Below are 23,893 nucleotides of genomic sequence, written 5' to 3'. Positions count from 1 at the left end.
GCAACTACATCTAAAACCAATCTGAAATAAAATTTGAAATAAATTTTAAAACATAACCACACACATATTACCTCTCTGACCTCTCCTACTCCTTTCCTCTGGCTCACTCTACTCCAGCCACGCTAGCATCCTTGCTGTTCCTGGAACATGCCAGGCCCGTTCAGCTTACGATCTTTGTGCTCTGGCTCTTCCCTCTGCCTAGTCCTCTCTTCTTCCAGATATCCACTCTCTCACCTTTCAAGTTTTTGCTCAAATCTTACATTTTAAGACAAGCAACCTATCCTTCAATCCCTAGAAATCCCAACCCCCCCCCAACCCTGTATTACTTATTCTCTTTTTCCATAGCACTTACCACCTTCTAACCTTCTAACATGCTCTCTATCTTACCTATTTATTACATTTATATAAGGGCAGAATCTTTGTCTGTTTAGTGCACTAATGTATCCTAGGCACTTACAGCAGCACCTGGCACATAGAAGGCACGCAATAAATATTTGTTGATTAAGCTGCATGAAAGCCTACTACATGCCAGAAATACTGGGAGAAAAAAAGAAACACTTCAGAGATAGTTCCATCCCTAGAGAAGACAGCCTTATATCAAGGGAGAAAGATGTTAACTTTTCACACAAATATAAGGCATGTATCTTATTTCTATACAATTAATCATTCTTACACACAGAGATGCTAAAATTTGAATATGATATGAAATGTTTTATACTGGTACCATTTGGGAGAATACCTTGTTCTGGATTCACCTCTTCATTTGCTAATTTTAGAAAATACATGTCTAACTCTGGCTCCAGTTAATGCCTTGAGTATTTCTTTAAAAATCTTTAAGTCTGTACAAAACATTCAGACCTCATAGATCTATAGTCAGAAGTCAGGTGGGCTCACCTGGTTCCTCTTCTCTGGGTCTTACAAGGCTGAAAAGAAGGTGTTGACCAGCTTGGCCTTTTATCTGGAGGCTCTGGAGGAGAATCTGCTTCTGAGCTTGTTCAAGTTTTTGCCAGAATGCAGTTCCTTGCAGTATAGGGCTGAGGTCCCATTTCCTTTCTGGCTGTCAGCCAGGAGCCTCTCTCAGACCTTTAAGGCTGCCTGCATTCCACATCACATGCCCTCTCCATCTTCAAACCAGCAACAGTGAGTCAAGTCCTTCTCCTGCTTTGAATCTCTCACTTCATCTGCCACATCTCTCTTGCTTCATAAGGGACCCATTCAGATAATCCAGGGTAATCTACCTTAATTACATCTGCAAAATCCCTTTTGTCATGTAAAGTAATACATTCACAGGTTCCAGGAATTAGGGTATGAACATCTTTCAAGAGCCATTTTGCCTACATATTTGCGTTTCCACCAATTAGTTTATTCTAGTTCAAATCTCATGGAAGGACACTGTCCTTTATAAGAAATGTCTACTAAATACTCAAATTTCTCTAGTTTTTCAGAACATGACCTCCAATCAACGGTAATATCTGTTCTAGTTCCATAAGAATATGTATTTATTCTTAAATAACTGTCCTAACCTAATTCCATTTCCCCAGCCTTCCAAGATGCCTACAACTTCTTTAACAAGGATAAAACTGGCTGTATTGATTTACATGGAATGATGTGCACTTTAGCTAAGTTGGGAGTGAATCTAACCAAGCATGAGGTCTATAATGAACTAATATGTGCTGATATTGATCGTGAGTACTTTGACTTGTCATTATTTTTTTCATAAAAAATTTTTATAAATATATATTTTTTCTCAGACTACATAAACATGAGAAGTAAACCTCATTCATTTGCCAAAAGCACATATATGTGTTTCTCTTTAAAGTTATCAGTGTACAAGTTATGAAATCAAATTAATGCTATAAAATGGGCTAGTCTTTGAAAAAGCCCGTGTGGAAACGAAAAGTGACTGTCGTATTTAATATCAAATTCAGATTACTTGTCCTAATGTACATTTTGGAGTGTGCCTTGAAATAACAGATACAAAGGCATTGACAATTTCAAAAATTACCTGTTACTGTTAGCCAAAGTTGGCTTCACCTCTTGGTGGGTGTTGAGGCAAAAGACACAACCAAGCCAAAGAGCAGAAGGAAGGATTTATTACTTGCAACAAGTAAGGAGAATGCTGAGGATCTTTCCCAAAGCAGTGTCTCCCCAGACAGCAAGAATGGGGAGGTTTTAAACTAAGGGTACATGCATATTCATGAAGGGGCTGGAGCAGAGGAGAATTCAGCATAGATTTGGGGCAAAGGTCGACAGAGTCCAGGCTCTAGTTGATTGAGGTTATGAGGGTCAGCAAAGGTCAGCAGCATCATTCCTTAGGCTCTAGGTATTTTGGTAAAGGTTGAGTGTGCTCAAGGGGGTTTGGATCCTGTAAAACAGCTCAAGAATGTGCTTCAGGCTAACCTCAATTTTCAAAACAGAACTGGGAGTCTTTACAACTGATATATTGTTTCCAATATGGTTAAGTTATTTTCCTGGGCTGGTAATACCAGTCTGTTCTTACATTCTTTGTTCCTTTCAACTCATTAACTCTGAGGCGTATTCTTCTGCAAGGACAAGCACTGTGGCCAGGCTTAGATGACAAAATGGCTTAGGCCTAAAATGGCTTCTCTTATGTCAAGAAAGTTATGCCTAGTTTTCTTCCTCCGGGACCCCCTACCCTATCTGCCTACATTGCCAAGGAAATCCAAGCCCTTTGTTTCTGTTTGAATCATTTTAGTACAAATCTTCCTTCCATCATTAGAGCCCACCTATATTGAATCTTAAATGCCACAGCATTTTTATTGATATTTTTAAAGCATATAGGTAATGTTTTCTTTGAATATACTGATTTAGTGACTAATAGTAATAGCCCAAGTTGGTGTGTTGTGTGGAATATATATTCAGCACAGTACCTCATCTCACCACTCCTCACCCACCTGCCAGTGCCCCATTCAATAAGCAGCATCCCATGTGTGTCAGTCACCATTAATTAAAGTGTCACTTGTTTCTACTAACTCTACCCAAATTTTTATTCTTTCATTGAAACACAAACACTCTAATAGCACTCGCTATCTTTTAATTTTAGAGGAAACAGGGTAAAACTCTGGCATATTCTAATAATAGAAATATAGAGGTGGGAGTGAAGTGGGAAGGTAAATATGTCCTTGTTCTGAGCTTTAGATCTCTGTTGCAGAAGACGGGAAGGTGAATTTCTCAGACTTCATAAAGGTGCTAACAGATAACAACCGCTTCCTTAAGGCTGTGGGTGAGTAGAGATATTGCTGAATAGATGGCAGATGGTTAGTTGCAATTCATGGCACTGTAAAGATTATTCATTTAGGTCTCCAATCCGGAAGGTGTAGCCTGGATGTGATTTACTATTGTACTGCTTCTCTAAAACAAAATTTGCTAAGGAAATTGATACCGTTTTAGAATTTTAACTTAAATGCATCAAGTCCTTCTGCAGAAGACACTGCTTTTTGGACTCCAATGAGAACACTCAGGCAGTGGTGTAGAAAATTTTGGTCACCTTTTATAGTACTTTAATTCTTTACCAGTACCTGTGCTACTTTGGGAGGTACTCCTCCTACAGAAGAAAAATTGTCTTTTTAGAAAAAGAAAAATGCTCTCTCTCTCTCAGGCAAATTTGGGTATAGATAATTCACTGTTCCTGAAAAATATCTTCCTCACCCTGGTGAAGCCTCTGCCCTCAGTGTGAGGGCTGGAGAGTCTGCTGGAGGTTCGAGAGCATGTTTTCACACAAGGTTATAATGAAGTGGAGGTACTCAAATTATTGCTGTTAGTCCTCTAATGGTTTGTTTATGAGTTTAACAAGCTGCCTTGGAAAATCTAACCCTATTCATATCATGTCTTCTAGGATAAATGCATTCCAAATTCCAAATATTGTATACAGTTTTGAAAAATACATCCTTTCATAAGCTATGAACTGTTTTAGTATAAACAGAAGTTACTATTTCAAGTATCACTATAGTAACAAGGGTTTGCCTGCACACCAGAAGTGTGTATATCAACAATTCCTTTACATAGAAGAACAGAACAATAGTCCTTAACACATAATTCATGTTTATGTTAAATGTATTACTGTATTTACTTAGAAGTCACTGAACTAAAAGTATTTCATTTAAAATTCCATGATTATTTTGTCTGTTCAGTTATCAAAATGACCTTTTTACCAAATAGAACAGACTTCGAATGTTTTTCTGTAATTCTCTATTTCTTGACTTGGTATTAATATTGTATATACAGTAAAACAACTGTAACTTTAATCCTTTTTATGATAGATTTTTTTTCAGAAGGCATTTTGAATTTTTTTTTTCCCTCCATAGTTCCAGAAACGGAGAGCTGTTTAGATGTAGCTGGCAACCCAGGGAGCCTATTGTTTGATATCCTATCAAAGCTTGTAGAGACTTCAGCCTTACCCAATAAGGCTACAGAGGAAATAGTAAGGTAGGTGGCAAAGAAAGAACAAAAACGACCTTCTTGGCAGCATTTATGAGGATATTAACAAGGCAGCCACCTCTCCCTAACATCCTACTCCACGGATCTGCTCCAAAACGAAGGAGAAGGTGTATAGGCAAATAAATAGTCATGTGCCACAGCATGAGGCTGTATTCCTTCATCCTCACTGCACTGCCTAGTTCTGACATTGCAAGGTTGATTCAGACGATCTCAGTGCCCCTTGAAAGCCTAAGACAGCCAAAAGTTCAGCTTCTCCTACCCTAGGCTAGAGAATCCCAGAGGAAAGAGACTTTTCCAGGAATGATTTTGGGTGAGCTTGGAAATCTAGTTTGAATACAAGATACTCCCATTCACACTGGATCTACCAGGGGCTGTCAAAAGGTCCTTTGGGATGAGGTACAGCAATTTCATACTTCTCAAAGTAGTCTTTGGACTGGAGCCAGAATTAGACTTGAGAATAGAGGATAAGGAAACATTCTCACACCCAAATGGGTTTATTCCAGCAAATATCACTAAAGATACATTTCCTCAATCTATGTCTATCATTGTATTACAAAAATTGTTTCTGTTATCAATCTTTTCAACTCTTACTCTCTCAAAGCATTCTACTATCCCACTTAGAGAGACTTAAAAATACAGAATGCCAACAACAATGTAAAATATCCTTCTGCTCCTCAACAGGTAATCTCTTTATACTATCCTACACCTCGGTCAGATGTGGAACAGAGGGTGCACAACATGGTACATTTCATTCCAAGTCAAATACATTTATTAAATGCCTGCTGTTGGTACACAAATTTGGCACATTCCTTAACCATTCAGCCTCAGTTTCCTCATCTATAAAATGAGAATAATAATACCCATAACACAATTATAGGGAAATTGTGAGGATATGTGATAATGCAGGTAAAGTGCTCAGCAAATCATAAGAGCTCAATAAATGTTAGCTATTATTATTATGTGAAAGTAACTAGAATAAACATAGAATACACACGTTATTTACTTTAATCCTCACCTACTGATATACCCTATCACCCCCACTTTACAGATTAAAAAAGCTAAAGCACAGGTCAGTTAAGTAACCTGCCCAAAGGGGTAGGGGTGCCTAGATTCTAGCACAAACTGTCTGGTTCCAGAAACCATGCTCTTTTCCACCTCCTTGTATTGCTGCTTATATCCAGTAAGTGCTCAGGACATGTTAGCAGATGTTGGTGTTTTTATTGTTATTATGGTTGTGGTAGTTACTTATCATATACTTGGTTCCTAAGGAGATCAGAAGTATTTAATAGGTGGCATTTGCATTTAAGGAGCTTAAAATATCAATTGAAAGAAGGGACTTCCCTGGTGGCACAGTGGTTAAGGATCCTCCTGCCAATGTAGGGGACACGGGTCCGATCCCTGGTCCAGGAAGATCCCACATGCTGCAGAGCAGCTAAGCCCGTGCGCCACAACAACTGAGCCTGCGCTCTAGAGCCCACAAGCTGCAACTACTGAAGCCCGTGTACCTAGAGCCTGTGCTCCACAAAAAGAGAAGCCACCACAGTGAGAAGCCCGTGCATCACAACGAAGAGTAGCCCCCACTCGCTGCAACTAGAGAAAGCCCGTATGCAGCAACAAAGACCCAACGCAGCCAAATAAATAAATAATTAATTTTAAAAAAATCTTCCAACAAACAAAAGTCCAGGACTAGATGGCTTCACAGGTGAATTCTATCAAACATTTAGACAAGAGCTAACACCCATCCTTCTCAAACTCTTCCAAAAAACTGCAGAGGAAGGAACACTCCCAAACTCATTCTACAAGACCACCATCACCCTGATACCAAAACCAGACAGAGATACTACAAAAAAAGAAAATTACAGACCAATATCACTGATGAATATAGATGCAAAAATCCTCAACAAAATACTAGCAAACAGAATCCAGCAACACATTAAAAGGATCATACACCATGAACAAGTGGGCTTTATCCCAGGGGTGCAAGGATTCTTCAATATATGCAAATCAATCAATGTGATACACCATACTAACAAACTGAAGAATAAAAACCATATGATCATCTCAATAGATGCAGAAAAAGCTTTTGACAAAATTCAACACCGATTTATGATAAAAACTCTCCAGAAAGTGGGCACAGAGGGAACCTACCTCAACATAATAAAGGCCATATATGACAAACCCACAGCAAACATCATTCTCAATGGTAAAAAACTGAATGCATTTCCTCTAAGATCAGGAACAAGATAAGGATGTCCACTCTCGCCACTATTATTCAACATAGTTTTGGAAGTCCTAGCCACGGCAATCAGAGAAGAAAAAGAAAGAAAAGGAATACAAATTGGAAAAGAAGAAGTAAAACTGTCACTGTTTGCAGATGACATGATACGTTACATAGAGAATCCTAAAGATGCCACCAGAAAACTACTAGAGCTAATCAATGATTTTGGTAAAGTTGCAGGATGCAAAATTAATGCACAGAAATCTCTTGCATTCCTATACACTAACAACGAAAGATCAGAAAGAGAAATTAAGGAAACAATCCCACTCACCACTGCAACAAAAAGAATAAAATACCTAGGAATAAACCTACCTAAGGAGGTAAAAGACCTGTACGCAGAAAACTGTAAGACACTGATGAAAGAAATTAAAGATGACACAAACAGATGGAGAGATATACCATGTTCTTGGATTGGAAGAATCAATATTGTGAAAATGACTATACTACCCAAAGCAGTCTATAGATACAATGCAATCCCTGTCAACTTACCAGTGGCATTTTTTACAGAACTAGAATAAAAATCTTAAAATTTGTATGGAGACACAAAAGACCCCAAATAGCCAAAGCAATCTTGAGGGAAAAAAAGGCACTGGAGGAATCAGACTGCCTGACTTCAGACTATACTACCAAGCTACAGTAATCAAGACGATATGGTACTGGCACAAAAACAGAAATATGGATCAATGGGACAGGATAGAAAGCCCAGAGATAAACCCACGCACCTGTGGTCAACGAATCTATGACAAAGGAGGCAAGGATATACAATGGAGAAAAGACAGTCTCTTCAATAAGTGGTGCTGGGACAACTGGACAGCTACATGTAAAAGAATGAAATTAGAACACTTCTAACACCATACACAAAAATAAACTCAAAATGGGTTAAAGACCTAAACGTAGGACCAGACACTATAAAACTCTTGGAGGAACACATATTCAGAACACTCTATGACATAAATCACAGAAAGATCTTTTTTCACCCACCTCCTACAGTAATGGTAATAAGAACAGAAATAAACAAATGGGACCTAATGAAACTTAAAAGCTTTTGCAAAGCAAAGGAAACTACAAACAAGATGAAAAGACAACCCTCAGAATGGGAGAAAATATTTGCAAATGAATCAATGGACAAAGGATTAATCTCCAAAATATATAAACAGTTCATGCAGCTCAATATTAAAAAAAACAAACAACCCAATCAAAAAATGGGCAGAAGACCTAAATAGACGTTTTTCCAAAGAAGACATACAGATGGCCAAGAAGCACATGAAAAGCTGCTCAACATCGCTAATCATTAGAGAAATGCAAATCAAAACTACAATGAGATATCACCTTACACCAGTTAGAATGGGCATCATCAGAAAATATACAAACAACAAATGCTGGAACTTTGTTATAAAGCAGAAACTAACACACCATTGCAGAGCAATTATACTCCAATAAAGATGTTTAAAAAGTTTTAAAAAAAATTCTGGAGAGGGTGTGGAGAAAAAGGAACCCTCTTGCACTATTGGTGGGAATGTAAATTGATACAGCCACTGTGGAGAACAGTATGGAGGTTCCTTAAAAAACTAAAAATAGAATTACCATATGACCCAGCAATCCCAGTACTGGGCATATACCCAGAGAAAACCATAATTCAGAAAGACACATGCACCCCAATGTTCATTGCATCAATGTTTACAATAGCCAGGTCATGGAAGCAACCTAAATGCCCAAAGACAGATGAATGGATAAAGAAGATATGGCACATATACACAATGGAATATTACTCATCCATAAAAAGGAACGAAATTGGGTCACTTGCAGAGACATGGATGGATCTAGAGACTGTCATACAGATTGAAGACAGAAAGAGAAAAACAAATATCGTATATTAATGCATATACCTGGAATCTAGAAAAATGGCACAGATGAACCAGTTTGCAAGGCAGAAATAGAGACACAGATGTAGAGAACAAACGTATGGACACCAAGGGGGGGAAGTGGCGGGGTGTTGGTGGTGGTGGGATGAATTGGGAGATTGGGATTGACATATATACACTAATATGTATAAAATAGATAACTAATAAGAACCTCCTGTATAAAAAATAAATAAAATACAATTCAAAAAAAAAGTGTTTACTCTCTTAAGGATGAATAGACATCCAAGGATCAAGAGATATTTAAGGAAAACCTGTGTTACTAAAGAAAGATTAAAACAGGAAGAAAGGGAGGGAGGGAGGGAGGAAAGGAAACAGTTATAAATATAACCTGGTATATAATCATCAAACAAAGATTAGAGTTTCAGGGAAGGGAGAGACTCTATACTACACCAGCAGTTTTCTGACTTGGGCACTCATCATTATCACCTGGAGCGATTGTTAAAACACATCGCTGGGCCCCAGGGTTTCTGATTCAGGAGTTTTGTGTGAGACCCAAGAATTTGTATTTCTAACAAGTTCCCAGTGCTGCTGCTGCTGCTGCTACTGATTTTAGGACCACACCCAGAGCCATAGAGTCTGTAGAGAATACTCTGAAGGAAAGAAAAGGTGAGCCTTAAAGAACCTAGTAGGAAGTAAATTACACTGAGAGAAACGACTATTACTCTATATTCAGAGGCCAGTGAGAACATTGTGGGTGGATGGGTTCAAGGCTAGGGAAGGACCCTAGTTTGTGGCTCAATATCAAAACAAACAAACAAACAACCCGATCAAAAATGGGCAGAAGATCTAAATAGACGTTCCTCCAAAGAAGACATACAGATGGCCAAGAGGCACATGAAAAGATGCTCAACATCGCTAATTATCAGAGAAATGCAAATCAAAACTACAGTAAGTTATCACCTCACACCGGTCAGAATGGCCATCATCAAAAAGTCTACAAACAATAAATGCTGGAGAGGGTGTGGGGAAAAAGGAACCCTCCTATACTGCTGGTGGGAATGTAAACTGATACAGCCACTATGGAGAACAGTATGGAGGTTCCTAAAGAAACTAAAAAACACAGCTACCATATGACCCAGCAATCCCACTCCTGGACATATATCCAGAGAAAAACATGGTTCAAAAAGATACATGCACCCCAGTGTTCATTGCAGCGCTATTTACAATAGCCAAGACATAGAAGCAACCTAACATGGATCATAATCGATAGGTATTTTTCTAGACAAGACTGGGAAGTCTTGGGGAAGAGGAAGGAAGGCAAAGCCCAGGGAATGCATATATAAAGTAATTAAATGGCCTGTGGAAAATATCAGTAGATGTTCTATAAATGTCACAGAAACAAGCCCTCAATAAATAGTATTGAGTGAATATACAAATTAAATTTAAAATGAACGCATTCAGCATATATAACTTGTAACTTGACGTTTTTTTCTTTCTGTCCAACACTCAGGCACTTTTTTTCAGTAGGACTATGGCACTTTTTTTCAGTAGGACTGTAGCACTTTTTAACCACCTGTGAATTACTTTTTTTTTTTCCTAGCTATTTCCAAAGAAAATTCCAGGAAACCACCTCGGAAACGGTGTGGAGCCCTTGTGCTACGAGTTATGGAAAAAGGAGATTTAAGCCAGACACATGCACACCTGCAAGCTCAAGCACAGCCACCTTTGCTCATGCTGCCCGGATTGCAATAATGAAAGAAAAGGATTTATTTAAATCTCTTGAAGAGCTCAAGAGTAAGAGCCATTTGTCCTCTCCCCACTGTTGTAAAGGATTTATTTATATATTACTGGTCAGAAATAAATGCTAGATGCCAAGTGCTTTAAGAGTAGGGCCACAGGCGGGGCTTCCCTGGTGGTGCAGTGGTTGAGAGTCGATGCAGGGGACACGGGTTCGTGCCCTGGTCTGGGAAGATCCCACATGCCGCGGAGCGGCTGGGCCCGTGAGCCATGGCCGCTGAGCCTGCGCGTCTGGAGCCTGTGCAAAAAAACAAAAGAGTAGGGCCACAGCCTATGCTGAGTGTCTGGTCTCTGTCACACAGATATCATTTGAAAGCAAATGTACCTGAATCCCCAGACACCTGTATGAAGCTGAAAGTCTGTGGATGCTTGGGTGGTAGGAGCAGGAGAGTAAAGAAGGGGTGGCATGGCCCCTGAGGAAATGAATAGGCAAAGAGCAAAATAGGTACCACATGTATGTCTTTTATGTGAATTTCTTCTTACATTATTTGTGATACCAGTTTTTTTTTTTTATCTTCTTAGGATGCAGTCTTCCTTCAGATAGCCCATATTCAAAAATACCCATCTTTCCACTGCTTCCTAATGTGGATAGGGTGGTGACGGGAAAGCCATTCAAAGACATACAGAAATTAGAAATGCTAAGGAGAAAGGAGCCTCTGAATTTCTCTGAGAACAATTTTTTCCATAAAAAAGACTGGAAAACACAGGTGAGATTTAGATTATGTCATATCAGTTAAATACTTAGGTTTTTAAGTTCTAACTTAACAGAACTAGTAATGTGCTTTTTAATGACAAATATTTTCAATCATGATATTTCAAACCAGATTCCATAGCCATGTTCCTAAATTTAAAGCCCAGGTGTAAATATTTCATTTAATTTCAACAAATAGTTTAACTTATTGAAAATACATAATATTATCATTCTAATCTAGTCCATTACAACATCTAATCTAATATACAATAAATGTCAATTAGAAACCAAGAAATGGAACTTTCAGGTTTCAGAATGAAAGTAACTGAGCTAACATGAACACTACCCCCACCAATCTACTCACTCACCATGCCCAACCCATCACACAGACTCATGTGACCACATAAAAATACCAAATGAAATAGAGTGACATATAAAAATGCATTCAAAAGAAAGGGACCCCTTTGTTTCAGAAAGAAGAGAGAACCTAAGGCTAGAATGGTATGTTCATAAATGACCCTGTGAGTGGCTGAGGGAGAGGTGAGAGGTGAAGCCCTCATGGGGCTTCACATGGATCTGGATCCTTCATATGGATCTAGGCCCTGATGGCTAGGGGTTGTGGTTTTTGGGGTTTTTTTCCCCAGTGGGAATGAATATTTATTTATTTATTTTAATTTTTTTTTTCATGTCTTTTTTTCTAACATCTTTATTGGAGTATAACTGGTTTACAATGGTGTGTTAGTTTCTGCTTTATAACAAAGTGAATCAGTTATACGTATACATATGTCCCCATATCTCTTCCCTCTTGCGTCTCCCTCCCTCCCACCCTCCCTAAGGGGTTGGGGTTTTGATGACTGTTCAGGGTCAGGAGATATGGACCCTGTAGGTGAGCAGCTAGGACTGAAACCTCTACAAAACCAGAATCTGGAAGGGCTGCCCTTTTAGTGAAAGGAGGAGTCCCCTGGTGCAACACAAACAACCACCAGTTAGAACCAGTTAGGAGACATAAGAAGATAAAATGACCTCATTTAAAATAGTAACAGAAGAGATAAAACTCCTAGAGATTACTTAGGAAATATAAAATATCTATATAAAGAAATGGTTAAGATGCTCCTAAAGGACCCAAAAGAAAATGTGAACAAACAGAAAGGCAGACCATGTTCTCAATTTACAATGTTTGACATCATAAAGATGTTGTTCTTTCTTGCTTGATCTATAACTTTAATGTGATTTTTTGAATTTACCCAAAGGATTTTTATAACTAACTAATCTGGTTCATACACAAAAAATAAGAACAGTCAGAATAATCTGAAAGAAAAACTTAATGAACACAGAGAGTAACTTTACCAAATATTAAGGCATATTAAAAGTCTGAATAATTAAAATAGTGGAGCTATTGTCAAATTAATAGATCCAAAGAACAAAATACAAAAATAGATAAAAATATACAGAGAATTTTAATTTTTAAAAGATGTGACATTTCTGGGACTTCCCTGGTGGCACAGTGGTTAAGAATCCTCCTGCCAGTGCAGGGGACACAGGTTCGTGCCCTGGTCGGGGAAGATCCCACATGCCACAGAGCAGCTGAGCCCGTGCGCCACAACTACTGAGCCTGCATTCTAGAGCCCGCGAGCCACAACTACTGAGCCTGCATGCCACAACTACTGAAGCCCGTGCGCCTAGAGCCCATGCTCCGCAACAAGAGAAGCCACCGCAGTGAGAAGCCCACGCACCGCAACAAAGAGTAGTCCCCGCTTGCTGCAACTAGAGAAAGCCCGTGCGCAGCAACGAAGACCCAAAGCAGCCAAAAATAAATAAATCAATAAAAAAAAGTGACATTTCAATACAACATGGAAAAGATAGATTGTTTAATAAACAGTGTACTAGTTAGCCATCTGAGAAAAAAAATTGAGATGCATAAATTACACCTTCCACAAATTCCAAATGGATCAAAGATATATAGGTAAAAGGAAAAAATGGAAAGAGGAAGAGAATAAAAGAAATCTTTAAAATACTGAAACTCTGGGAAGGCCTTCCTAACAATGACACAAAAGTAATTTTTAATAGAAAGATCCTAATTCAAGTACTTCAAGATCAAAAATCCCTACATGGCCAAAAAAGTCACATTTGCAACACATAACACAAAGCGCTAACTTCTCTAATACATCAAAGAGCTTCAAATTGATTAGAAAAAACTAACCTATATAAAAATGAGCAAAGGATATGAACAGTTTTCAGGAACATGAAAAGATATTCAATCTCACTCTTCATAAAAGATCCAAATTAAACCTACCCTGAGATATTATCTTTCCATATTAGATTGCCCAAGACCAAAAAGCTGAAAAACACATGGGGCACTCCTAAATTGTAGATACGAGTTTAAATTGATTCAACCTCTACAGAGGAAATTTGGTAATATTTACCAGAATGACAGACCTCGTTCCTTTTGACTATAGGGGAGGTACAATGTCTCCTCTACCCTCTTAAGGTTTTTGGCAGGGCCTGAGAATTAAATCGACATAAGACAGTTAAAATGGAGAAAAGCAAACACATTTTATTAAATTTTACACGTACCTGGGAGAATGAAGACCCAAAGAAGCAATTAGAATTGAACACTTATGTACTGAAATGGACAGAGTAGTGAATTATGAAAAAGTATCCAGACAAAGAGGCTTGGGCTAGGGTAGTTAAGTGGGTGAAGAAGTGAGTAGGAAGATAAGGATTAGTTTAACAAGGTATGTTAAGAGTAACTGCATAAGAATAAAATACTTCTCTAAAATCATAAAAAATTCCCTGGCAGTCCAGTGGTTAGGACTCCATGCTCTCACTGCTGAGGGTCTGGGTTCAATCCCTGGTTGGGGGACTAATATCCCACATCCCACAAGCTGCACAGTGTGGCCAAAAATAAGTAAGAATGTAAAAAATCATAAAAAACAGAATAAAATAAAAAAACAAAATTTGTACAGATTTCTCTTTGCCTTGACTCCTTGTCCCTAATGATATGCATGTTACTTTCCTCCTGGTATAGGGAGGACATCTTCCATACGGGGAGTTTATCTCCTGTATTTAGGGGAAAAAAAGGAGAACTCAGTGTACCCTTCTTACACCTGCTGTTCTTCAAGTGCCTTTAGCTCAAAATAATCCTTATGCCAAAGTGGCGTATTTGGGGGTGGCATATTCTGTCACCTTCAGGACCTGGCAATTCCACTCCTGGGACACCACCTAAGATACACAGATATCCTTACACATATTCCAAATGCCACCCATAAAAGGGTAATTCATTACAGGGTCATTTCTGCTCGCAAAAGATTGGTGGGGGGGTGGGGGAGAGACTAAATAACCATTAATAGGGACTAGTTACGTTAGGCTCCAAACACACAGTGCCATGTTCCGCAGCCATGTTAATGACTAAGAAGCTCTTTGTGCAGTGATGTGAAAGATCTCCAGGTGGAAGAAGCAAGACACAAGGCAGTATGAATAGTACAGCTATTTGTGTAAAAGGAGGAAAAGTCAATAGGAAATATGGACAGTTTCTTCTTGTAAAATGGCCTGGAAGGAAACACAAGAAATTATGACATTGGTCGCCTGTAGAAAGGGAAACTAGGGGGTTGGGAGAGAAAAGTGCCAGGGAGATCGCAGGGTAGACTCACCATACTTTCAGAATTTTGAACCATGTGCATGCTTTACCCTCTAAAAATACCTGAAATAGGGCTTCCCTGGTGGCGCAGTGGTTGAGAGTCCGCCTGCCGATGCAGGGGACACGGGTTCGTGCCCCTATCCCGGAATATCCCACGTGCCGCGCAGCGGCTGGGCCCGCGAGCCATGGCCGCGGAGCCTGTGTGTCCGGAGCCTGTGCTCCGCAACGGGAGAGGCCACAGCAGTGAGAGGCCCGCGTACAGCAAAAAAAAAAAAAAAAAAAAAAAAAAAATACCTGAAATAAAAAAGAAGTACTGTTTTGAAGAGTATTAGACAATAAGAACTAAAATAGTACGCCATGGTAACATGGAAGATGAGGAAGGCAGTGCCCAGAATTAAAGCTTTCTAAATTCCTTTTATTGTTTGGGGAGAGGCTTATGATATTGATTAAATCTATAATTTGTTACATTAATTTTAAGTATTAAAACTGTGAAGACAGTCACTAAAAACTAAAATGAATAACTGCCAAAACAGTAGAGGAAGAAAAAAATAAGAAAAAAAAAACATGAAAAAATAGAAAGTGCAAAACAAAGTAGGCAGAAGAATCCAAATATATCAGTAATCACAATAAAAGATTAAACTCACCAGTTTAAAAAAATAAAGGGAGGAAGGAAGAAAGGATCATTTTCAAGTTAAAAAAGATTCTGATTTTTTTAAAACTGGTTTTAAGATGTATATTCTTTAAGGGAGACACCTAAGTTATTACACAGAAACTTCAAAGGGACAGAAGAAGATATATCACGCAAATACGAATCAAAATAAGTTGTTCTCCATACATTAGTGTGGGGAAAAGAAAATTTAAGGAAAATACAACTAAAGATAGAGATGCTGTCTAATGATTTTTAAAAATCATCAGGAGAATCTTAACAATAAAAGAAACAAACAAATAAAACAGACACAGATTCACATAGAACAAACTAGTGGTTACCAGAGGGGAGAAGGATGAGGACAGGGGCAAAACAGGTGAAGGAGATTAAGAGGTGCAAACTACCAGATACAAAACAAATAACTTACAAGGATGTAATGTACAATACAGGGAATATAGTTAATATTTTATAATCACTTTGTATGGAGCATAATCTATTAAAATATTGAATTACTGTTTGTACACTTGAAACTAATATAATATTGTAAGTCAACTATACTTCAATGTAAAATTTGTTTTAATAAAATAAAAATACATATTTTTAAATTTTTATTCTTTTTCAACTTTTTTATTTTATTTTTTATTTTGGCTGCACCATGCAGCATGCAGGATCTTATCTCCCCAACCAGGGATCCAACCCATGCCCCCTGCAGTGGAAGCATGGATTCTTTTTTTTTTTTTTTTTTTGCCGTACGCGGGCCTCGAGCACTGTTGTGGCCTCTCCCGTTGCGGAGGACGCGCAGGCTCAGCGGCCATGGCTCACGGGCCCAGCCGCTCCGCGGCATGTGGGATCTTCCCGGACCGGGCCACGAGCCCATGTCTCCTGCATCGGCAGGCGGACTCTCAACCACTGCGCCACCAGGGAAGCCCGGAAGCGTGGATTCTTAACCACTGGACCACCAGGGGAGTCCCTTTACTTCTTGGAAAAAAAAATTTAAATCATGAGGAAGATATAACTATTCTGAATCTGTACACACCTAGCAAATTAACAGATAAGGTGATAATTAACAGAATAATAAGGATTGGCTTTAGACTTTTTAAGGCATTATACATGGTAAAAATAAATACTAAATGAATAAGTAAATCCATAAGTACAGTGGGAGATTTTTATGCATCTTCAGAAACTGATAATGCAAAGGAGCGGTTGGGGGGATAAAATCCTCTCACAAAAATTTAAGTTTAACAGAAACATGAAACTATAGCTTGATGTAGAATCAGAGTCTAAGTTGTTTCAGGACATAAGAGATGAGCACAATTTGTAGCCAGGAGGAAAAACCCTTAGAACTCCAGTTCTCAATCTTGGCTACAAAACAGAACCACCAGGGAGAGCTTTTAAAATCCTGGTGCCCAGGCCACAACCCTGTCCAGTTAAGTCAGATCTCTGGGAATGGGGCCCAGGCCTCAGTATTTTTTTAAGTTCCAACATGCAGCCAAAGCTGAAAACCACTGCTCAAAGAGAAGAGAAACTGAAGATGTTTGAAGATGTAGGAGAGGGGCAAGACTGGCTACATAACTTGCTAGGCCCAGTGCAAAACGAAAATGTAGGGCCCCTTGTCCCAAAATAATTAAGAATTTAAAGAAAGCAACAGGGACTTCGCTGGTGGTCCAGTGTCTAAGACCACGCTCCCAATGCAGGGGGCCCAGGTTCAATCCCTGGTCAGGGAACTAGATCCCACATGCCGCAACTAAGAGTCTGCATGCTGCAAATAAAGATCCCGCATGCCACAACTAAGACCCAGTGCAGCCAAATAAATAAATAAATAAATTTTTTTTAATAAAAATAAAGACAGCAACGATAAAACATTAAACCAGACTTAGGGCCCTTCTAAGTATAAGGTCCTGTGTAACTGCACAGATCACACACCCATGAAGCCAGCCCTGGAAAGAGGAAAATTGAAGGGATAAGGTTCAGGAGGAGACCTTGGAAATTAAGAAAAGCTCTCAGATATAAGAGGGAAGGAGGGAAAAAATGGGTTAAAGGATGGAGAAATCATAAGGTGGAAAGAAGAGCTGAAAGAATTCATATTAGGGGAATTCCCCGGCAGTCCAGTAGTTAGGACGCTGTGCTTTCAACTGCCGAGGGCCTGGGTTCCACCCCTGGTCGGGGAACTAAGATCCCACAAGCTGGTGCAGCGCAGCTAAGGGAGTTTGAAGGTCTGGTTTTCCAGCAGCCGCTATGAGGACTGTAAGAGAGTTTACAACAAATGACGAAAAGTAATGTCAAGCAATACTGAGGGCCTGGAGGACACTGGGTCATATGCATTTTCAAAGAAAGCAATCTGCATATTTACATGATTTCCACCAACATTGTTCAGTAGCCCAGGAAGGAACAGGAAAAAAAACAGATGGCTGGTTCCCTGTGAGAATTTTGGGAGTAGTATAGGTTGTACTTTGTGGAGGGCACATTCATTTTTAGTGCTTTGGAAGTTTGGGTGAGGATGGAGTTGACTCCTCTCTACCCTCCACATCCATCCCAAACATAAACCATCCTGTGGTCTATACTCCTCTTATGAGTAAGCTTCACTATTAAGAAAGAGAGTTTGCTAGATGCCTATTTACACATGGCACTATACCAGGTACCCCAAAACAACTGACAAGTGCTGTAGAAATAACCTTGTAAATCATATACACACCCTTTCATAATACAATATGCTTCCGTGTATTTTTGTCTTTGTTTTATAATTCAACTAAAATATATTACTAACCTTCCTTTTTAAATGTTCATAAAGGCAGCAAATACAAAGCCTATCGACCCTACCTCAGGCTACCCAACTGACATCCTCACCATTGACCAAATACTCAAGAGAAAGCAGAATTGGACAGTGGCTGATGCAGCTGCTATTAAACAGCATGTGAGTATTCACTGTTCAACACCTTCAGAGAAACCATTGACAACTATGTCTTTAAAGTAAGACCAGATCATTTCTTATTTTCATCCATTGTAATGATATTTCTTGCTCTGTAATCAAATGGGTTCAAGTGTTAACTGTTATAATTCATCCTGCTAATCACCTATGGAGTCATACCCAGCATCATTTCTGGGACATTCATTTGTTTCATGCTGGAAATAGCAACTAATTAAGGTAGTAAACCAACGGTCACAGTGAGTGGTGTAATCAGGGAATTGTGACGAGTGAGTGCATCTTTATTATGGCAGCTAAAAGAATAATTGTAATAATAGTAGTTTAAGTATGCTTCCTAGGTGTTGGACACTGTGCTCTATAAGTAATCTACAAGTGCTCTACAGGTACTAATTCATTTACTTATCACAACAAATCTTTGAGGTAGGCACTGACTCCTTGTCATTTTACACATAGGCACAGAGAGGTTAAGTGACTTTCCCAAAGGCACACAGCTAGGAAGTAATAGGGCCAGAATTATAAGCATGGGTAGCTTGGCTTCAGAATTCACAACTGTGGATTAACCACAACTGTGTGCCACCTGTCTACTTTTGTGCCCTGACTTCTTAGCAACTTTTGTCCTCTAGAGACAGACTGGGGTGTATTTATTTTATGCCACCTCCCTTCTGCATTTGACACTAATGATCAGGCTCTCCTAGACACTTGCTACTTCCTTAACATTTACAATACTGCATCTTTAATTCTCCTTGTAGTTCTGTGTCCTTTCCTCTCTCTTCTCTTTCCTGAAGTTTCATCCCTTAAGTCTTTTTTTTTTGAAGTATAGTTGAAGTATAGTTGATTTACAGTGTGTCAGGTGTACAGCAAAGTGATTCAGTTATACATACACATATAAATATATTCTTTTTCAGATTCTTTTCCATTTCCCTGTGCTGTAAAGTAGGTCCTTGTTGTTTATTTTATATGTAGTAGCATGTATCTGTTAATCCCAAATTCCTAATTTATCCCTCCCCCCTTTCCTCTTTCAAACTTTGGTAACCGTAGTTTGTTTTCTACGTCTGTGAGTCTATTCCTATTTTGTAAATAAGTTCCTTTGTATCTTTTTTTAGATTCCACATATAAGGGATATCATATGATATTTGTCTTTCTCTGTCTGACTTACTTCACTCAGTATGATAATCTCTAGGTCCATCCACGTTGCTGCAAATGGCATTATTTCATTCTTTTTCATGGTTGATTAGTATCCCATAGTATATATATATAAACCACATCTTCTTTATCCATTCATCTGTCGATGGACATTTAGGCTCCTTGGGTCTTTGTTTTTGGCTGTGCTGGGTCTTCGTTACTGCACGCGGGCTTTCTCTAGCTGTGGTGAGTGGGGGCTACTCTTCGTTGCAGTGCGCGGGCTTCTCATTGTGGTGGCTCCTCTTGTTGCGGAGCACGGGCTCTCGGCGCGCGGGCTTCAGTAGTTGTGGCGCGCGGGCTTCAGTATTTGTGGCGCACGGGCTTAGTTGCTCCGCGGCATGTGGGATCTTCCTGGACCAGGGCTCGAACCTGTGTCCCCTGCATTGGCAGGCAGATTCTCAACCACTGGGCCACCAGGGATGTCCCTCCTTAAGTCCTGATAGTTCCTAGTTTTTTAGTCTCACCCTACTGCTCTTATTATTATATACATTCATTTGTTCAGTAAATATTTATCCAGTGTTAACAAAGTTCTGAGATTATGAGCTACCACAGAATAAAAAACACAGTTCCTACCCTCACTGAGCTAGCAGTAAGGTGGGGGACACGGAGAAGGAAAGGAGCAGTACTAATACATTGGGATAAATGGAGCTGCAGGAGGTCAGTCCGGCATGCCACAAGAATGCAAAGGAGTGGACTCCCAGCCTCTGTCTCATCATGGCATAAATTCACACTGGCGTACATGGAGGTCGCTTATAGCCAAAGGGCTCCAGCCCTGAGGTGCTAGCTGCCTCAAGGGCTAGGAAACTTGAGAAGACCAATAATTCGGCATCCCTACAACCCAGTCGCAACAGAACATTGGGGATCTCTGCATTAAGTGAAGGAACAGCTAGGGTGAGTATTCTTTGAGCTATCTCAATCTGCCCTCCTTGTTTCAGCCGCCACCTACATACCTGATAACTCTTCACTGTCTCTAGCCTAGACTTCTCTCCAGTACTTCTTCCTCCTCTCACTGAGTTTGCCTGACGAACATTTCTACCTTGCCGTCTCACCACATGTCAAACTGAACATGTCCAAACATGAACTCATCATCTTCCATATCAAACTGGCTCTCGCTTGAGGATTCCATATCTCAGTTGTTGATACTGCCATTTCCCCAGGCACTGAAACTGGAAGGCCAGGAGCCATCCTTCATGTATACTCCTTCCTCACTCCTCACATCCACCGATCACCATGTCCGGCTACTCTCGTCCTCCCAAAGATGTCTCACCTCTGTCCCCTTGACTCCGTCCTGTTCGTACTGCCTCACCTGAGGTCCTCCTTAGGCTTTCCCTGGACAGCAACCTCCAACTGTTATCCCTTCCTCAGAGCACCACCCATTCTCCACACAGCTGCTGTGAGGAATGAATCCAAAGACGATCCAGCCTGTCACTGTCCTGCTTAGGAAATGAATGTTTCCCTCTCAGAGATGGCAGGGTTTTTCAACTATAGTTTTTGCTCCATACAACTGAGGGATTTATCTCACTTCCAACAGAAAAGTGTCTCACTACAGCATGATTTTCACTGATGAAAGGGCTCTCCCCAACCTCACTGAGAACAAGTCTCAGGGCCTGATTACAGCAACAACACCTGGCCTGCCTCTCCTCAAATTTGACACTTGAGCAATTCCAAAGTGCCTGGACTCCCCCTACCAGCTCCAGGATGCATTGCCTTTGAGCCGTTGTTTATGCTATGCCCTCTCCCTGGAACACCTTCCCATCACCACCCACTCCCTCGATTTAATCAAGTCCTTGAGGACCTACTCAGCTCAGCATCTTCTCCCTCCCTGCCCTAGGCTGGACTGAGTGCCATCCTTGGCACGCCTATTATATCCAGAGCCTATCTCCATCCCACATTCCCTCCTGTTTTAGCCTACTGTGTTTTTAAATTCTTATAAAATTTCTTAAAATCTCATTATTCCCAAGGAATACATTTTCATTGTCTATCAACTCCTAACTCACATGTCCTCAAGAGACACTACCCAATATATAAATTCAGTGACTTTCAAGTAACCTAGGAACATAGCTCTTGGGATATCTAGAATTGTGGTCCACAAACCAAAGACATTTTAAGGTAACTACTGTAAACTTCTGCTCTCTCACTGCAGGTAAAGAGAGCTACAGATAACTATAACTTGGGAATTGCCCTTGAGCACCGGAAACAAATGCTAAACCTCTGGCGGAAGATCCGAGGAGATGTGATTGGGATAGACAGTAAAAATGAGTCCTTTTATGACACCTTTTCTACTTATACATGGTCCGGGAATGTCTGCCAAGAATTACTTTCTCCAGAGGACTTAAGGTCATATGATGCCTATGTGAAGAGAAATTCCTTCCACAACTCTGCATTCTCTTCCTCTTCGGATATCAGTGAGTGTGACACAGGAAGAAAAAGAAAACGGAAAGGGTTTTGACAGTGAAATTTCTACATTTTCTAAACAGCTCATTGCAAACTACTTTTTCATAGATATCAAAATTATTCTTGCTTTTGTCTAATACATTCTTAGCAGCTGGAAATGTTGACATCTTTGGAATTCTGACCAGTAAAAAAGTTTAAGTCATAGTATGGTTTCCCTTTCCTAATTCTTGCTAGTAGATAGATGCCTTGCGGTTATTTCCCTAGCAACCAGCTGCACTCCGCTGCCCCTACCTGGTTCAAAACTGCCTGGGCCTCAGCAGGAAGGAGAAAAGCAAAGCTGGCACTTAACTCAGCACAGGGCTGCCCTTCTGACCTCCTAACAGCCCTCTCAGCAATAAGCATCTGAGTTTATGTGACTTAAGTGGCATTAGTTTTTTTATCGTTTGTGAAAGAAGCCAGAGGCAGCAGATGACAATGACCCTTCAGTTTCAGGGAATAATTTCACAATCCCCCAAGGAACCTTGATTAGATTTGGGTTTTCCTAAGGCTCCTTAGCCACACACTTTCAGACTGATCTCTTGGATTACCCCAAAGAATAGCTGATTTCACTCCCTCTTTACTGTTAAGGTCAATGAGGGAGTAACAGTTTTGTAGTAGTTGTGATTAAAGATGGATTTTGGTTGGAAAGAATATTCTTTTCAAGTTTTATCACTCAAAAAAAAGGTTGCAGACCAGACTTCTGGCCATTGCTAAACAAAAGTAGTGTTACTTTTGATCAGTGCTATGTACACCTGGAGAAAAATTCCCAGAATGAAGGATAGCTAGATAGGAATTTTATAAACAAGAAAACCAGCCGTCCCACTCCTAGGTATTTACCCAAAAAAAAATTCTTTAAAGGTGATCTCATCCATTATGCTTGTTGTTGTTCTTTAATGCATTTAATAAAGGAGCACATGTATAACTGTATTACAAGTTTGAGGGGTTGCAATTTTTTTATTGTGGAAAAATATAAATAATATAAAATTTATTATTTTATCATACTTAAGTGTATATAATCCATTACTTTTTTTTTTCCTTTTAGAAAAAGGAAAATACATGTTCCATATTGATGGAGACAGTGGCTTATAATGTAAAATTATAACATGCCAGGAAGAAACAATGAAGATAGTGAAGGATCCCAAAACTGTTTAATGAAATAACCTTGAAGTAATTTTGTGTTACCTTGAATATTCAAAACTCTCTAAGCATATTTGCCAGTCTTTATAATGTTATGTTTGGGACAAAAATAGATAACATTATAGATAAGTGACTACATTTTCTAAATAAAAAGACAAAATTTATGGTTTGACAAGAGATTTTTTTTTTTGGTATGGCTGTGAGTATAACAGGCAACCTAAGAGATTTAACTTGGATGCCAAAACATTAGAATTCCTGGAATATTTCCTTGGATCAATGTGATAACAGGACAGAATATTTTTAAGTAGATCTGTCTTGGAAAATTTTAAATGTGCAGTAATACATTCTATTAAATTATCACACTGTTGATGACAGCATAAATTGGCTTCTCTATGATGGAATACAGTATAGCAACAGGTACTCAGCCATTCATTCACCAGTTATTTCCTGAGTTGCAAACTGTGTGGTGGACCCTGTTCTCAGACCTGGATATCTAACAGTGAGCAAACAGATAAAATGCTCTGACCTCCCAGAGCTTAGTAACGGAGCTAATTATAACCATTCATTCAGCACTTCCACTTCTAGAAATTAATCCTAAAGAAATAATCATGAGGGTGGGAGGGAGGGAGATGCAAGAGGGAAGAGATATGGGGACATATGTATATGTATAACTGTTTCACTTTGTTATAAAGCAGAAACTAACACACCATTGAAAAGCAATTATACTCCAATAAAGATGTTTAAAAAAAAAAAAGAAAAGGGCTTCCCTGGAGGCGCAGTGGTTGAGAGTCCTCCTGCCGATGCAGGGGACACGGGTTCGTGCCCTGGTCCGGGAAGATCCCACATGCC

The 23,893-nt window shown here is 39.5% G+C and overlaps 1 protein-coding gene across 1 annotated transcript in view; it reads left to right on the top strand.

The window, feature by feature from the left end:
• Positions 1-22,010, top strand: part of EFCAB3 (EF-hand calcium binding domain 3) — a 46,901-nt gene extending 24,891 nt beyond the window's left edge. Inside the window, exons 7-13 of the mRNA XM_081218269.1 lie at positions 1,542-1,685; positions 3,173-3,244; positions 4,326-4,446; positions 10,199-10,392; positions 10,918-11,102; positions 18,158-18,280; positions 21,618-22,010. Coding sequence (XP_081074395.1) covers positions 1,542-1,685; positions 3,173-3,244; positions 4,326-4,446; positions 10,199-10,392; positions 10,918-11,102; positions 18,158-18,280; positions 21,618-21,923 — 1,145 coding nt within the window. The 3' untranslated portion in view covers positions 21,924-22,010. The remainder of the gene's footprint in view (positions 1-1,541; positions 1,686-3,172; positions 3,245-4,325; positions 4,447-10,198; positions 10,393-10,917; positions 11,103-18,157; positions 18,281-21,617) is intronic.
• Positions 22,011-23,893: the final 1,883 nt, after the last annotated feature.

The sequence above is a fragment of the Mesoplodon bidens genome (genome assembly GCF_964165515.1).
Source record: "Mesoplodon bidens genome assembly, chromosome: 19".
NCBI classification, from domain to species: Eukaryota; Metazoa; Chordata; class Mammalia; order Artiodactyla; family Ziphiidae; genus Mesoplodon; species Mesoplodon bidens.
This window is presented reverse-complemented; position numbering and strand designations above follow the sequence as displayed.